This window comes from Sinocyclocheilus rhinocerous, unplaced genomic scaffold (genome assembly GCF_001515625.1).
Source record: "Sinocyclocheilus rhinocerous isolate Xijiao unplaced genomic scaffold, SAMN03320098_v1.1 scaffold622, whole genome shotgun sequence".
Lineage (NCBI taxonomy): Eukaryota > Metazoa > Chordata > Actinopteri > Cypriniformes > Cyprinidae > Sinocyclocheilus > Sinocyclocheilus rhinocerous.
The window spans coordinates 87437-104625 of NW_015641438.1; the positions used below are offsets into that span (position 1 = coordinate 87437).

Below are 17189 nucleotides of genomic sequence, written 5' to 3' on the forward strand. Positions count from 1 at the left end.
AACAGGAGGGTTGAAAGGTATGGAGTCAAGTGTGACTGGTTATAACACGCAACACTCTAAAAACACAGAAAAAGAAATATGATGGAACAAATAAGCCCTAATATTAATTAGATAGTATTACTAGCCTGATAATAATAATAATAATAATAAAAATCGTCTTGATATCGTAAAAGGCATGAGCCACAGGCGATATCTCTGACTATCGTCGATACACAATACTATCGTCTATCGGCACAACCCCACTGACTACAGTCCATTTTTACCGCATTAGATGCCATCATCTCTTGTTTGGGTTGTTTGGGTCAGAACAGGTCATTTTTAAGGAGGACCGAGTGAGGATGCTCTGATAAGATTAGCCTGGCAGCTTAGAGAAAACTGTTACAGTGTGTTAAAGCAGCAGTGGACTGTCCTGGATGGAGGAATGGTGCTAGAGCAGTGCCTGCTACTCTAGGTTGGCTGAGATTACAACCCTAGTGTCTCGGAGGATGAGATGTGTCAGTTACATGTTCACCCCTCCCCATCCCCTTCACACTACCACCAGTTGTCTGTCTCTTGGAGTTGGTCCAGGCCATAATCCGGTTAGGGGCGGCAGATTTGGGCTGGTTTATCTCCTGTGCTGGGTTAACTCCTGGGCTGCGTCTGGTCTCTGGTCCTCTCCTCCAAGCCCTCAACAGATGGGGCCTTGTCTTGCAAGCACTCTCTGCAGAGGAGCCGCAGCTTATTTAACATTGTCACTACATGGCCCAACTGCATCTTGGGTACGGCCTTGTTCTTGTAGAGAGAAAGTGGCCATGATGGAAAGGTCAGAAACTAAAGTTTTGAGACTGCTCACCTAAAGAAACTACTAGCTACAGTACACAAAACTGGTTTTCAGTAGAGAGGAGTCAGGATGGTTGACTAGTCCACTGACAAGTCGGTTATTGAGGTTGATTGATTAATTTTACTTAAAGTCGCAATGAGGAACTACCGGAAGTAGTGACAGATCTTTTCTTCTTTATTGTGATGTTTATCCGAGGGATTATCAAAAAAGAGCGAGGACTTGGTTTAATGCATCGGATGGTGATTGGATTGAGAGAGGTGGATGTTGCACTCAAAAGTGGAGGCAGATAAGCTTGCAGGGGCCGGATCAAGTGGACTGAATGATGGGAGAAGTCCAGCATACATTACCAGAGAGAAGTCTGACGTTTTCACCAGAAGATCCCGTCGTGAAATTTTAGTGAAACTTTATGAGGTCAATTAAAAAAAATGTATAAATAAAATGAAATGTTCACAATAAGATATATAACATGCATTTGGAAAATAGATGCCGACTTTAAAGAGGATGAATTTGAGTTTGTAGCTTCTGGGAAAAGACCGTCAAAGCACCCATTTCGCTCAGATCTTTTTTCCTGCGTAAAAAAAAGCCCCCCTGTGTGTTGCTGATGTCATAGCTGTATGTTTGAAAATGATTACCATTAACATTAGTGTAGATTGTGTTAGACAGCTGATGGTGTTTGTGTGAGGGTTTACTTCAGTGCCGCCGCTTTGCAGCAGTTTTTCCATTGTCTCATAATAAACCTTCACGTGTCAGATGCAATTGTCTGGGTTACTCAGTCAGTGGACAGCAGGGATAACAAGATTTCTCTGAATGTACGTGTGGCATATTTCTACATGGTTTTCATGTGACTGGAGAACAAGTCCGTTTTGACTGGGCCCATCTGTGTGTTCAACGGTCGGCAGGAGGTTGAAAGAGAGGTCTACCCTGTTTGGAACAACATGTCTGATCGTTTTTCACAATTGCTGGAGAAGAATCACTAAAGCGATGATGAGTAGACTGTCATGTTCATTCAGGCACTTCCTTTCAAAGGATTCTCAATACATGCTCCTCTGAGATGAGGAAGAATGATGAGATTAACAAAAAATGAATTCCTTCCTTTGATTGAGTGAGGTCTACCCATGACATAATCAGTTTATGAAATCAGAGCTGTGGCCTAGCAGACGTATTGAGCTGTGCTGCTCTTGTTAAAATCCAACTCACATTAATAATAAAAATAACCCCAAAACTCTCTCGTTTCTCTTTTGTCTCCATTCTTTGACTTGATGTAGGTCAGAAAAGCCATTTGAAACGTCATGTTGTCACATTTTTGTGGATTAGTCTGTCGCGTCACTTTTGAAGTCTGAATTTGGTCTGTCAATGTCGATACTCTCAGTTGTGGTCACGTTACTGCCCCCTGGTGGTAAGAATGAAGAACATGATGGGCTTGCCATGTCATTACCATAGACTGTATAAAAACATGGACGTAGTGTCCGTGACGTCGAGAAGGGTCTGGCTGAAGACTTGCACTTGCACTCTCAGACTTGCACTCTCAGACTTGCACTCTCAGACCAAGTGACGTCGCAGGTAGCGGAGAGTGCAAGTGGCGATTGTAATTTAGTTTCTTTTTTCTTGTCTTCACCACCTGGCTACTGTTGTAAAATGTTGAGAGATTCAAACAAAAAGTAATAAAAAATAGAACAAAATAAAAAATAAAGACTGCAAGTGACGTCGCTAGCGGAAGCGCAAGTGTCTGAGAGTGCAAGTCTGAGAGTGCAAGTGCAAGGCTGCAGCCAGACCCTTTTGGTGACGTCACCCATAGGTTCCTGAAGAGCGTTTTTGAAGCTCAAAGTGGGCGGAGTCGGCCGTCGCCATCTTGGCAGCGCGTCACCGTGCGTCACTCCCGGATAATCGAAAATGGGCAAAGAGGCGGGAGCTGGACTTTAAGGCTTAATATAATTTAAACGGATGAGTTATTAAAAAATTCACCCCCCTCACGGTTGTCATGAAGGGCAAAATTAGCTATATAGACCAAAACAATTTTTTGAACCATGCTGTAAACATTTTTTTCTGCTGTAAAGTTGTGCATTTTAACATGTGGAGCAGGGGTGCCCAAACTCGGTCCTGGAGGGCTGGTGTCCTGCAGAGTTTAGCTCCAACTTGCCTCAACACACCTGCTGGGAAGTTTCTAGTATGAATCACTATTTTTAATGAAACATAACCCCTAAAAGTGAATGCTTGTCTTGTACTGTTTATGCTGCAAACATGAATGATATCTGGTCAAACTATGTGCATTTTTGAGGTTAGATGTGGTGTTTATCTTTTTAAGCAATCAAGCTATGATTTTCAACTGGCGGATAATAAAACAAGCAAGTTTTGCACAGGGAAAATAGATTGAAAATATAAAAATGTTGTAACTTCTGCAGCTCTGTGCATGTGTGAAATATGCTAATGATTTTCTCTCTGTTTTCTTGTCTTGCAGCTGAACTGGAGTTTGTTCAGATAATAATCATAATTGTGGTGATGACTGTAATGGTAGTTGTAATCATCTGTTTGCTGAACCACTATCGGCTATCGGCCTGGGCCCTCCTCACCCGCAAACTTTTCTGATGCCTGGAGCGAATTTGAGAATTTCTACCCAAACTTAAAACTCTAATGCATGAGATGAAGTTGATTTGTCTTGTTCTTAATGCATGACTCACATCGGCCTTTCTTTTCTCTATCATAGGACGGCTGTGCATGGCCAACAGATAGTTTGGTGACGCAACAAGGAGCCACTGAGGTTAGTTAACTGACATGACCTATTATTCAACTTTTCTGCAAAATATTATTCCTTTCTCTTATGTTTTACTGTCGTGTCTATGGCTGGGCAACATAGCTAAGAGCTAATAGCACGAAAATCATAATATTTCTTTCACCCTTTCGTGGACAATCAATATATTTCAACATTAATGCTCTGAAATGACTCTATTTACACTAAATAAATACAAATATATCCTTTTTATTATATACAACAATATAACAGTGCAAAGTCATAAAGAGCCATATTTACTTATATGTAATGTTTACTAAATATACACTACTGTTCAAAGGTTTGGGTTCAGAAGTTGATACTTTTATTCAGCAAGGATGCATAAACTTTCTATTGATCAAAGAATCCAGAATAAAAAAAAGTATTATGGTTTCCACAAAAATATGAAGCAGCACAGCTGTTTTCGACATTGATAATAATAATCATGTTTCTTGAGCAGAAAATCAGCATATTAAAATAATTTCTGAAGGATCATGTGACACTTAAGACTGGCGTAATGATGCTGAAAATTCAGCTTTACATCACAGGAAGAAATTACATTTTAAATTCTATTCAAATTAAAAACAGTTATTTTAAATTGTAAAAATATTTCAAAATATTGCTGTTTTTACTGTATTTTTGGTCAAATAAATGCAGCCTTGAGGCACGTAAGACACTTCTTTCAATACATTAAAAAAATCGTAAAAACTAATTGTATAATTAGTCTGGCTGCATGTTTGCATTTTTTCTTATTTTTATTCTTAAGTTAATTTCTAAAGGTATAATGCAGGGTTCCTCAAATCTTGCCCTGGAGGGCCAATGCGCTGCAGAGTTTAGCTCCAACCCTGATCAAACTCACCTACATGTGATTTTCTAATGAACCTGAAGACATTGAATAGCATGCTCAGGTGTGTTTGATTAGGGTTTGAGCTAAACTCTGTAGGAAAGTGGATCTTGCGGGCCAGATTTGAGGATCCCTGGTATAATGAATGTTTTCTTCTCTGTGTTCAGGTGATGTATGGGCCACGGAGCGGAGAACGCTTCAACCCACCTTCATTTATGCAAAGGGACCGATTCAGCCGCTTCCAGCCCACCTACCCATACCTGCAGCAGGACATCCACTTGCCGCCCACTATCTGCCTGTCAGACGGCGAGGAGCTGCCGCCCTACAAAGGCCCCTGTACCCTGCAGCTCAGAGACCCCGAGCAGCAGCTCGAGCTGAGCCGTGCGTCTGTGCGCGCGCCCCCCAACCGGACCATTTTCGACAGCGACCTGATAGACGTTTACGTGCACGGAGGCGGCCCGCGGCCCCCGAGCAGCAACTCTGGCAAGAGTGCCTCGAACTCGCACGTGGAGGGGCCGCCGCCCACCTATAGCGAGGTGATGAGTCAGACGTACCCAGGCTCCGCCTCCTTCCTGCACCAGCACAGCAATAACACACCACCCTCCAACCAGAGGACAGCCAGCCGCCCCGCCCAGCCTGGCGCAAGCACAACCCTGTTCGTCAAGGTCAAGGATAGCCGGCGCGACAAACCCGTGTGACTCGGACACACCTGCAGAGGGCAGTAGAGAGCGTGTGCCGTCACCTGTGCTCTCTAGTACTTCCTCCTGGACCTAAAGGGGAGTGGCTTCACTGTTAGTACACTCCCTTTGCACAATTTGAATCGAAAATTGAGGAACCAAGTATACAAAGTTTATTTTTTGTATTTTTTTTTGGTTTTTGCTAGAACTTTGGGGCCTTGTATGGATGTTTGGGCTCCTCGGCTAAATCTCTGTTTGTTTGTTTGGTTTTGTATGCTTTCCTGTATTTAAAGAACACGTGTGTTGGCACAGATTGTTTGCGTGAGAGACCACATAGGTCATAGGATTGAGAAATTTTCTATTTGTTTGTGCATTTCCAGGACTCGTGCACAAAAACTGTTCACAACTAATCCAAATTGAGTGCCATGAAAAAAATCTTAAATCTTGGGGATGTGACTCACAACAACAACAAAGCTTTTATGTTGCACTTATTCTTTAAAGAGTAGAAACGCCTACCCTTAGTTACTTTTCATATGTCAATCCACATGGTTCCTGGTATTTTTTCCTTCCTTTTCACGTTTCGCGTTTTCCTGAAATGGAGATGTAGAACTCTGATCCAGCCTACCTGAACTGCATCATGACACTTATTTTTAAAAAAGAGGGGGTTTAACAAGCCGTTCAGATTCCAGATCACTTTTTTCCACCGACCAAGTGAGAGATACTGGCATGGATATCTGCAGATGGAAGTCACGACACACGCGCCACTTTCATCCTGTCGAGTAGCACTTTAAACTTATTACGTCACTTCAGCATTGTCATGGGGTCCAAGTGCAAGGGAATCATGGGAACTGTAGTCTTATGCACATCCTGTCCCCTTCTGAACGAGTGTGTTTGTTTTCCACTAAAAAAAGCATGCTTATTGTTTTTTTTCCAGTTATCCATACTATACTTAAGTTCACGATCGTATATGGATCTCATATTTTATCTTTTATTCTCCTCTCCTGGAATGCCGTTTTATTCCGAGGCAGCACAGGAGCACACTTTTACCTGTTATTTGTCATCAGTATTTGTTCTCTTATCAGTTCAAACGAAACGTGTACCAATCATAACGAGATTTTTCTTTCTTCATTTGAAGTCCATATTCAATCACAAGGCACACGTTTGGACTGCTTTCAGACATGCAGATTGTGTTTTTCATCACCCCTGAGCTTTGAAAACCATCAGTCTTTGGCCTTCCCTAGAAAGTCCCATAGAAAACCTATTTATTAACTAGCTATTTATGAAAGTGACCAGTTTGAGAGGATATTTAATTGAAGTGGGAGGTTTTTATATGATCTTTTTTCCACTTAAATAGCAGGACTCTCCTATGGCCCATCCGCTTCGGCTCTGAAAGCTTGGCTTCCCGTCATTGGCTCTGCTTCCCGTCACTCATTCTGACTGCGCAGTTTGAGTTCGTACTATATTGCTGCTGCCGCTGCTGCTACCGCTACCGCTGCTGCTGTTGTCCGTTCGGCTTGTAGGCCTATGTCCGCTTCCCCATTACTTTATATTCGCGTACCAACCGAGACATAGATGTTCGTGCTCTGTTTTGGTTTTCTTCGTTAACATTAGCGCGTTTCCGCTGTCATAGTCGTGCTAGGAAAACGAACCCAAATGTATTTTTTACGTTTGCAGCCGAGAGGTTTGCATGTTACTATTTACACGAGCAAATTCGGTGCCTAACAGTCATGTTTAAGCAGACATAGAAACCCACTTGCACTCAAAAGTCCCCACCTTTGTTGTGCCTCACTTCCTATGGTGCTTCTTTCAGTAGTCGGACTCTGTTTATTTGTACGGTGCTGTATATAACTTGAATATATTATGCACATATCCTACCCAATGGGTAGAAAACCACAAGAACGCATTGTTAATACTGTAATATAATGTATAGATAATATTAAAAAGAAAACTTTAACATGGTGGCATCAAGTTTTGGGAATGCCTTCAATTGTGCTTTGTCTTTTTTGTAAAACAGAGTAAAGAGAAATGCTAAAGTATGGTCACAGAAATACAAAAAGACTTATATTTTTGTTCCTATACAGTAAATGCAAATCTGTTATGTGATGAAACAAATATTCTGATTATAAGGCAGTTATATAAAGGATAACTAGAGCTCTGCTGCTTTTGTAACTTCCAGAGAAAGACTTATAAATGCCAGCGCTTGTCATTTTATTTATTGAAGTTTATTTTGTGACTGCTAGCTGTTGTGTTATAATAACCACGCAGAATAATAACTCATTGCAACGAACGGAACGGATTGTCGATTTTTTTGGGCTCTGACACTACACCGGGAAGAAGGTTTAGTGGTTCATATCAAATAGCAGCTCAGGGTGAGACACACATGAGACACATCCGATGGAAACGGATAACATTCTGTTGTTTTTATGCACATAATCGAGTTGTGTGGTATATAAAAGAGCATCAAATGAGGAAAATGCAGCCCATAGCTGATCGTTACTGCATGTTCACGTTGTCATTATTTCCTCGGCATAGCAGTCTGGTTCCGAGCTCTCCGCGCTGACAGGCTCCTTTCCAGAAACACGCGCTTGAATGAACGAATCCGCGAGCGAGTGAATGACTGCCTGAAGACTTGTGTGGGTGAGTTCAGCATCTCGTTCCATGGATCTGGAATTTCCCGCCAATCCACAGCAACGTTCTCCATCGGCCTCGAGCGAGATCACATCACGGGACTGTATGACCTATTGTGGACTACAAACTTTTTTTTGTTGTTTTTTACAAGGAGAAACGGTTCAGTGAAAGCGAGGAACGCTGCTGTCCTTACGCCTTTTTATTTTATTTCTATTGTTCTATTTAATTGTGATGTCAGCGGTTTTCAGTTTGAGGTCTGTTAATTGCAATACTTTTACAGGAAAAAGGTGACTTAAAAACCAACCGAAAAAAATCATAAAAAAATAAATACAAGAAAACTATTGCTCAAAGATACTGTTGTAGTCCCTCATGAAACGATTCCACGCTTGTTCTTTCGCTGTCATCAAATGGCTGGAGAGAGAGCAATTAAAGTTGAGGAAAAGAACCGGAGAATGAGTCTCTTTTGTGCTTTGTGTTTGTCATTTTGTTGTGCTCCTCAAGGTGAAGTGAACTACAACTGCCTTTTCGGGTGACCATACATCCTCTTTTTTCCCTATTTAAATACAAAAATAATACTTATAAAATAAAGATAAAACTGTAGTTTCACAAGCTGCAAACTAGCTACTCGTGATTTTAAAGGTCTCATCGGATGCTCATTTTGCACAAGTTGATATGATTCTTTAGGGTCTTAATTAAAAGTCTATAACATACTTCGGTTAAAATTTCGCAATGTTTGTGTAAAAAACACCTTTTTAAACCTGTCAAAATCAGCTCTGTTTTTAATCAAGCCATTATAGTCCATGTTGCTTTAAATGTTAATGAGCTCTGCTGGCCCCGCCCCTCTCTTCCGAGCTGCTCTCAGAGAGTTACTTTAGCCGCATTCATCGTGAAACTTGCTAATTAGCACATTATTAGGAAAGGCGATTTGCAAAGATTCATAAAAAAACCTTATACTCACTTCTTCTGTAGATGAGATGTGTAGATGCATTTAGGCTGATCGGGAGTGGCGAATTCACTTCAAAGCGAAAGTAACGTTAATCCTCTGCATCTTCAGCAGCTCAGATGTCGGGAGTAAATGACGAGAAAGTTACAGCCAAACAATTTACCGTTGTCAAAGAGAAAATAATTTTGAAAAATAATGAAAAGTAGTTTCATGTAAATGTTCTGAATTCACTAAATGTTAATTTTGGACCAAGTTTAGATAAAGGAAATAATTAGTACTCTGGGGGGGCCGAGAAAAACATGGTAAGGGAGGTTTCCTCCTCGTAGGGTCTGCCATTTGACTGAGATGATCATTTCCAGCACTTTTCCAATGATAGGAGAGGCCTTGCAGCAGTGGTCGCCCAGAATCTGCAAAACTTAGTCGAACTGAATCTAAAAATCATTTGATTTGAGTATTATAAAAACAGCTCTGGTATGAAATGGCAACTTTAAGCATCCACACTGACAAAAACGAAATGCTACAAAAATGTGCTGCACCTTTACATTTTGATTATAATTCACAAATGATTCTAATTTTGCTGTTGGTCATTAACTACCATAAAGAATAAATGCTCATTTAAGAAAAATATCCAATATGCATATTAAAAAAAACTTTCAAAACATTTCAATTTTACTTCATGCTTGGTGAAATAGGATGAGATGTTTATCTTTTTTATTGTTATTGTTGACAGCCAAGTGGAAGATCCGTCAGCAGACAATAAAAGGCCTCACAATCCCATCAGACCCAAACAGCCCGAGTGCTTCAGCAGCAGACACATTTACTGCCGGACAATCAGTTCAATTATTAACCTTCATTAGTTACTATGCCAAAGCAAGGAAAAACAGGACTTGAGAAATGTGACACCCCACGGACACTGACAGCTGAACACGAGCTCATAAATGAAACACATGAATATGGCAGGAGTGTACTGAACTGGAAACAAGACATAAAGGCTGTTGATGATTCACAGAATGAATGTCAGCACTATTTGTGAATTTTTCCGGTATTTTAAATGACAAACTGTATTACATCTTAACGTACACTTACAGCTTTCTGACCAACACTCTTTTGCGTAATACCAAGTTACAATAAATTCAAGGGCTGCGTCCGAAAGCTCTATAAGGCATCAAGGCCACGTCCGAATCCAAATTCTGCTTCACTTCCTGTCTCCAGAAGTACCTTCTTCTGATTGAATTTTGAAGGCAGCAGATGTATCCTTCGTTGCCTTTGATATCCCACAATCCTGTGCGTTCCATTCCGTGACGGTTGAGCTAAAATTAAAGATGGCGTCTGAAAGTTGCGTTGGTGGCCAGTTTGTGTGTAAATGTATATTTCTGACTAACTTTTTGCACTTTTTGATGTTATTTCTAACGAGAAATCAGTACTATAGTAATTAAATATTTTAGTTATCACCAAAACTAGTTCTATTTTGTTGTGGATCATTAATCCGTTACGCTGCCTCAGAAGCCTGTCCGAAATCAGTTTCGTGAGGTGCCTTCGTGCAAAAACGCTGCCTGCAAAGTCATTGCCTCATAAGGCAGCTGCCTAGGCTTTCAGACGCAGCCAAGATTTTAATGACACAACCATTTCATTCTCAGCAACGTATGTGACAAGTCTGTTATTTCCACTATGTAACCTTGTTTCAGTGTTCATCACCTTTCTATACAATAGAAATATTATTACTGCTAAATAGTAGTAGTAGTTATCACCAAAACTAGTTCTATTTTGTTGTGGATCATTAATCCGTTACGCTGCCTCAGAAGCCTGTCCGAAATCAGTTTCGTGAGGTGCCTTCGTGCAAAAACGCTGCCTGCAAAGTCATTGCCTCATAAGGCAGCTGCCTAGGCTTTCAGACGCAGCCAAGATTTTAATGACACAACCATTTCATTCTCAGCAACGTATGTGACAAGTCTGCTGTTTAGAATCCATAATTGAAATAACATTTCACAAATGCATGAATTGAAAGAGCCAGTGCTATGTGGTAAAGTCAACAAAATATTACATATACGATACTGGACACATTACACCTGCCGTTCTCTTTAGAAAACACACTCTCATCCGTTAAAAACACTTCAAGTAGAGTCCAACGGCTTTCAGCAGACTGACATTTTATATCTAGGAACTAAGGTCAACTTATGAATCTCACTTGTGATAGTTTAGCAGATTTTGTGAACAGTAAGTGTAGAGCTTACAGGCTACATTACACTACTTCATATATGCATGAGACATGTTGTTGCCTTAAGTGCATTATATTGTTAAATAAAGTGAATCTAAATGAAATCATGGGGGGATAAAGTCACTTCGTGACCTTTTGTAAGTCTATAAACCTATTCCTTTTTCTTCCGGAAAGACACTTTGTCTTTGGTTTCTTGAAGTTTTTCTGTGAACTTGTCTTTCGTTTCCTCCATCCTCTCGGATATACGATCCTTGGTCTCCTCCATCTTCTCCTGCAGGTATTCCTTCACGGGCGGAGGGGTGGACATGTACCCGTGCTTCCTCAGGTACTTCACAGACAGCGACGTTCCTCCGAGAGTCACCGTGTAGCGCGCAGGTGTGGCGATCTTCAGGAGAGCAGACAACATGAGCGTCACACTCTTGAAAATAAAGGCTCTTTATTGAAATCTACGATTCCGTGAAGAACTTTTAAGATCCATGGGACATTCCCATTGCACAAAAGACTCTTTATTATAATGGAAAAAGGTTGTTCTGATTATTAAAATGTTCTTCACGCTTAAAAATGTCAATGACATTCTAATGAAATCATTTGAGGGGAAAAGATACTGTGCCTGAAAATACATTTTATTGAAAGTCTCTATTTATTCAATTTTACAAGGTGCAAATTCTTTTGGACAACTGAACCGCCCTTGATTTTGCTTTGATCTTCATGATATTAACCAGCCTTTAAGTTCTATAGAAGGTTATTTGTATCATTCTAATTTGTAAATCAGAAAATCAACACATTAGTAAATTATTTTATATAATTAATTCACTGGAAACCGACACAGTTAGCCCACCTTGTACATGGCATAAGCGGTCAGTGCGTAGCCGCTCTGAGAATTCTCCAGGAGTTTCACCACCTTATCAGGAAACCCAACGTACTCGAGAAATGGCACCAAGTTCACTCCTCTACAGACCAAAACAAGACAGGAAGCATAGAAAGACATTTCACATAAAAGCCTTACATTTCTTAAGGGACAGTTCTTCAAATATGAACATTATGTTGTCATTTATTCACATGTTGGTAATAGGCCTGTCACGATAACAACTTTTTGTTGTGCAATATATTGACCCAGAAATAATTGCGATAAGCGATATTGTCATTTTAAAGACCATTTTATGCCACTGAATATATAATCATAATGTAACAGCATAATAATGCAAGAAGGCCTACACACTTCCAAATGACAACAAACTTTTAATTTTTAAGAATATAATGGAAGTGGAATGTAAAAAAACATGGTGACATTAATTTTTAAGTAAATATAATGGGCGATATATTGCGTCACCAAAAAGAATTGAGGTCATGTACATGTATTGCGCGATAAGTCGATATATTGATTATTGCGACAGGCCTAGCAGCCCAACCACTTTTGGTAGCCATCGACTTCTATTGTATAGACAAATATAATAACAATAAAAAAAAAACGGCATGAGGGTAAATAAATGATGACAATTTTATTCACCTTATTTGGGTGAACTATCCTTTTAAGACAATTTCTGCAATTTGGTCATAATTTTTGCAATTTGGTACTAAGCAGTGCATTTTTAGTATTATTTATATACTATTATAGTCTTTATTAATTTGTATTTATTTTAGAATTTTTTTGAGCTTTTATTTTTATACTCAGTTTTCATTTTAACTTTAGTTGTTTGTTTTTTTTTTGTCATTTTTATTATTACTTTATCTAAATATTAATATTTCGGTTCTATTTATTTTTATTTCAGTTTTAGGTTATATTTATTTTTCCTTTTACTAATTGTAAGGCTCGAACTTTCAACGAAAATAAAAACGTTGCCTTGGCAACTAACTGAAATAACTTTTCCAGCCAATATTTCCATTTTATTTAAATGATCAAAATGTTTTAATAGTTTTAGTTAATGATAACAACCCTGACACTGTGGTTTATCACGATCACATATTTAAAGTGAACAAAAAGTAGATTTAAAAATAAAAAATAAGATAAAAATACACTTCTTGTTTTCAGAAGATATTGAAAAATCTACTGAAATGTAATACTTCTTTAAGAATCAAATGTTCAAGTTAGACCAAATGGGCATCTTTAATAAGAGCTAAAGGCTGTGAAGACTGGTGGTGAACATCTGAGGAGACAAACTGATGACTCTGGTCTCGTCTTGTCTTCTCTGCAGAGTGAGGTCATGCTGAATGAAACAGCCAATTCTCAAGCATTCATTACTCCCACATTTCTCAAACGTCTAGACAGTGGTGACCCACATTCAGCCAGATGTAATGCAGAGTAAACATTCCAGTGTGCCATTTACCTCAATCCACCACGCGCCATACACATACAATGACTGAGCAAAAAGAGAATGACCCAGTACCTACCTAACACCCCCCCGCAACACACACCAGCTTAACCTCTCCTACATAACTCTCAGATAGTCCTTATTCATTGGTTTGTTTTGTCAGAACCTACAACTTCATGTAGCGCTTCTCATAGGACATTGGCATTTTAGTTATTTCGTTTTTATTTCTTTTACTTTAATTAACCAGTCTGAAATATCATCAATAACAGACCGATATACTGTATCAGTCAGGCTGATATTAAGAAGCAGATAAATACTGAGAGCGCAAAGTGTTGATTTAAATTCAGCAAATTTTCAGTCGCATTAGATCATTTTTATTGTACTTTTCAGTTTATTAAAAAAACATAATTATTATAAAATGTTATTAAGATTTACTGCCCACCAGCTACCATTCTCTCTAGACATTAGGGCTGCATAATTAATCAAAATATATAATAATAATAATAATATTGTATTATTTTTCTTAAACACTTGAAATATATATTTTTAATTTACAGTAAAATTATTACAACAGTATTATAATAATATTGCTTTTTATTACGTATTTGTAATATTTTTCATTTAGTACTAAAATAATAATAATAATTATTATTATTATTATTTTATAGCCATATTGATAATCTCAAAATTATGGCCAAATTATTCAGTCCTACCAACAAGCACAGCAAACCTAGAATTTCTTTTAAATAGCATTTTTAAACTGCAATCACAAATGTGACCCTGGACTATATCAGAAATGTGTCTCCAGATTGTACAGCCCTGCTAGATATTATTATCAGTTGTTAAATAACCCATAGCGTTCATCACTAAATTTGATTTGTGATTCACTCAGTGGTCTTCGACTAGCAAGTATTATTTCGATCTAAATTGACACAGTTGTGATCCATCATCGACTTACTTCATTGCAGCGTAGTAAAAAGTGCCGAACCACACTGTAGAGGTCAGCAGGTGCACAGGGATCACGACTTTGCCGTACTGCTTAAAGGTTTTCTTGAATCTCTGAATGAGGCCGCTGGATTTGTCCTGCAGAGGGTCCGGATCCTCCTGCCCTGGAGCAGGGCTTCCCGGATGATCTCTGCTGGTGTTTCTCTGAGAGCTCAGGTGTTTCCAGCAGCTGTGGGCCGCGGGACGGCTGCGGGGCGGAGGACTGATCTGCAGCAGGACAGCAGTCTGCCGGAAGACTCTAGCGCACACTAACCGCTGCATCCCAAACAAGCTTCTGCTCCCAACGGTCTGCCAACAGAGGGACAAGACCACAGTCTGACAGGGACCTGACTGTGAGAGCAAGAGAACGTCCGAAGTAAAGAAGACGAGATCACAAATGACAATGAAGAAAACTCTCAAGATATAAGCGGATGGTCAGTAGTATGAGATACACAAACAACAGTCTGAGACCACATTGAGACTATTTATCATTTTTATTAGGGATGCACGATATATCGGCCACCATATCGGTATCGGCCGATAAATGCTAATTTTTTCTGTTATCGGTATCGGCCCGATAAGAAAATTTGGCCGATATCTTAAAGCCGATAAATAATGCATTATTTCCTTCAGAGACACTTCAGATGCGCGCTGTTCGTTTGCAGCCTTTTGTGCAATTGTACGTTGTAATATTGTGTTTATTTGATGTATATCTGATTTATCTCATATAGAATGCGTTTGGTTAAGTTAAAAGAGCACTTCAGTTTACCGGTGATCATCTTTAGCTCAGCGCACGCAGCTCAAACAGCAGTGCACAACATTAATAACTATGATTGGGAATGTCGTGTATATAACATTCTAATGAGAACAATAAAACGTTGTGAATTCTTTGGGTTTAGTTGCCGTGTTTCAGCGCGTTGTTATGGTTCAAACTAGGCTGCTTATGTTGAAGTGTTTGGGATGTGGCTTTTAATGATGAGACCTTATTTGTAATCAGGCTCTCAAAAAGTATAAAAAAATTTTGATATAGATTTATCGGCCAACATATCGGTTATCAGCTTTCAAAAATAAAGAATAATCGGTATCGGGCAAAATTTTCATATCGGTGCATCCCTAATTTTTATTATATTTAAACCCAAAAATGTTTTAAGGAATTAAAAAAAGGTATTTTTAAAAAAGGAGAAACAACATTACATGAAAAAAATGCACTATTTCTAGAAAAAATAAAATAAATAATTCTATTGACGCTCAAAACGCTCTTTGAATCAGTTTAATTTATGATAGAGAATTTTAATATACATTTTATAATTTCAATAGTAATAGTACAAGTTAGCTCGAGTGCTGCTGACATTGAAGAAAAAAAAAAAGATTTTCAATTTAAATTTCAGTCAAACTGTTAACAGTATCTGACGATTTGTTGTTAAGAAAAAAGAAAAATCTAAATAGCGGTAACCACATCAGTATCTGCCGTAATTTACTTGTATTAAATTACTGGTATTACACTGATATTAGAAGCACATATATTTACCAAACAGTTTTCAAGAGTACTAAAGATTTGTCCATATTTTCTACTGCCCATTACAATGTGTTATAAAGCCTGATTTTATTCGAAGCTTGTGATTCCACTTATTCTTTGGTTGACAACAGGCAAACCCTGTAGATTTATAATAAATCCCGTGTATCAGATCAGTTGACGTGAATTATTTTTCCTACCTTCAATATCCCATCGGTTCAGCAGCTGAAAACATTGAAGAAAAAATTAATAAATCAGCTGCACGTGCTCAGTCACATCTACAAAGAAGCCTTATAGGGGAGAAATCACAGACCGACCTCCTAAAACTCAAATGTTTCGTATTAACTTGTGAAGTGTTACGGTAGTCACCAAACGTGAGTCAGCTAGCGTTAGCTTTGCTAAGGGATGTCTACTGACTGACCTGCTAAACTAATCAAAGTTGTACCCGTCCTGTGTCTAAACACACAAAGCGCCATGAGAAATGTGCACAGCTACATACAGGAGTGATTAGATCCGGCATGATGTGACTTCCCTACCACACACAAGCATTTATTCATGTCCTTTCTGTCATTCAGAGACCCTGAGCAACGCGACACCACACATGGTGACCGCGCGCAATGCGTTGTGGGAAATGGAGTACAGTCGTGCTGATGATGAGAACGGACTACATGTACGTATTTCCGGTAGAAGCTCAGCCAGTGACTTCACTTCCGTATAGCGAAGCATACTCGTCGCAGACGACAAAAGATTAGTATTTTCTAAATAAGTGGTATATATATATATATATAACATCTCATTCTAGTTATTGCTTCCTCAAAGTTTACTAAATATTAACGGTTTCGTCAAACATTGTTGTGTCCCGATGTGCTAAAGGCACGATTACCCTCCTTATTCCAGTACAATATCTACTCGTTTTTAGAACAACGCCCTTAATACAAGCAAAGTATTGAAGAGTAACCACTAGAGACAGACTTCATTTATACCCTTGCCTTGACTACTCACACACTCTTCACAACAATTCCAGTAGAACAGCACAATATATTAATTAAAATAATATTTAGCATAGAAATTGTGGATGGATAAATTTGTGTTTTATTTTTTACAAATGTAAATAATGTAAATGTAAATGTTTTTTTTTGCTATGTTTATATATATATATATATATATATATGTGTGTGTGTGTGTGTGTGTGTGTGTGTGTATGTATGTATATAAAACAGGATTTGCCTATTTTCAACTAAATAAAGAGTGAAATAGCAAGATTTTAAAGATTGTAAATAAGGAAATAGTAAAATAAGGAAATATTAATATCACAATATGTTAAGCATATAAATATACATGCTTCCAACATCAGTGTAATACCAATAATTTAACAAAAGTAAAGTATAGTACTGTAGATAGTCAATGCCACTATTTAATTTAAAATGCCACTATTTCTCTCTCTCGCTCTCGCTCTCGCTCTCTCTCTCTCTCTCTCTCGCTCTCTCTCTCT

The 17189-nt window shown here is 38.7% G+C and overlaps 2 protein-coding genes across 7 annotated transcripts; one reads left to right on the forward strand and one right to left on the reverse strand.

Moving 5' to 3' along the window:
- Positions 1-3402: 3402 nt before the first annotated feature.
- On the forward strand, positions 3403-8069 carry LOC107754907 (low-density lipoprotein receptor class A domain-containing protein 4-like). Its single transcript, XM_016571538.1, has 3 exons — positions 3403-3411; positions 3522-3575; positions 4596-8069. The coding sequence occupies exons 1-3, from the start codon at positions 3403-3405 to the stop codon at positions 5124-5126; spliced, it is 594 nt and encodes a 197-aa protein (XP_016427024.1). The 3' UTR covers positions 5127-8069.
- A 2358-nt stretch (positions 8070-10427) lies between these two features.
- Positions 10428-16308, reverse strand: LOC107754921 (uncharacterized protein C18orf19 homolog A-like). 6 transcript variants are annotated; one of them, XM_016571556.1, is made up of 5 exons: positions 16197-16308; positions 15898-15922; positions 14159-14493; positions 11730-11841; positions 10428-11276 (listed from the first exon to the last, which is right to left on the reverse strand). In XM_016571556.1, the coding sequence occupies exons 3-5, from the start codon at positions 14464-14466 to the stop codon at positions 11043-11045; spliced, it is 654 nt and encodes a 217-aa protein (XP_016427042.1). In that variant the 5' UTR covers positions 14467-14493; positions 15898-15922; positions 16197-16308; the 3' UTR covers positions 10428-11042. The 6 variants fall into 6 exon arrangements, with proteins under 6 accessions (XP_016427042.1, XP_016427043.1, XP_016427039.1 ...); XM_016571557.1 differs by having other exon boundaries at positions 14159-14535; XM_016571553.1 differs by having other exon boundaries at positions 16119-16308.
- Between the last annotated feature and the right edge of the window lie 881 nt (positions 16309-17189).

Coding starts and splice junctions, on each gene's coding strand:
- LOC107754921 (XM_016571556.1), bottom strand. CDS start 14,466: ATGCAGCGGTTAGTGTGCGCTAGAGTCTTCCGGCAGACTGCTGTCCTG. Junction 11,842..14,158: donor TTTTACTACGCTGCAATGAA/GTAAGTCGATGA, acceptor TTTGGTCTGTAG/AGGAGTGAACTTGGTGCCAT. Junction 11,277..11,729: donor CCGCTTATGCCATGTACAAG/GTGGGCTAACTG, acceptor GCTCTCCTGAAG/ATCGCCACACCTGCGCGCTA.
- LOC107754907 (XM_016571538.1), top strand. Junction 3,576..4,595: donor CGCAACAAGGAGCCACTGAG/GTTAGTTAACTG, acceptor CTCTGTGTTCAG/GTGATGTATGGGCCACGGAG.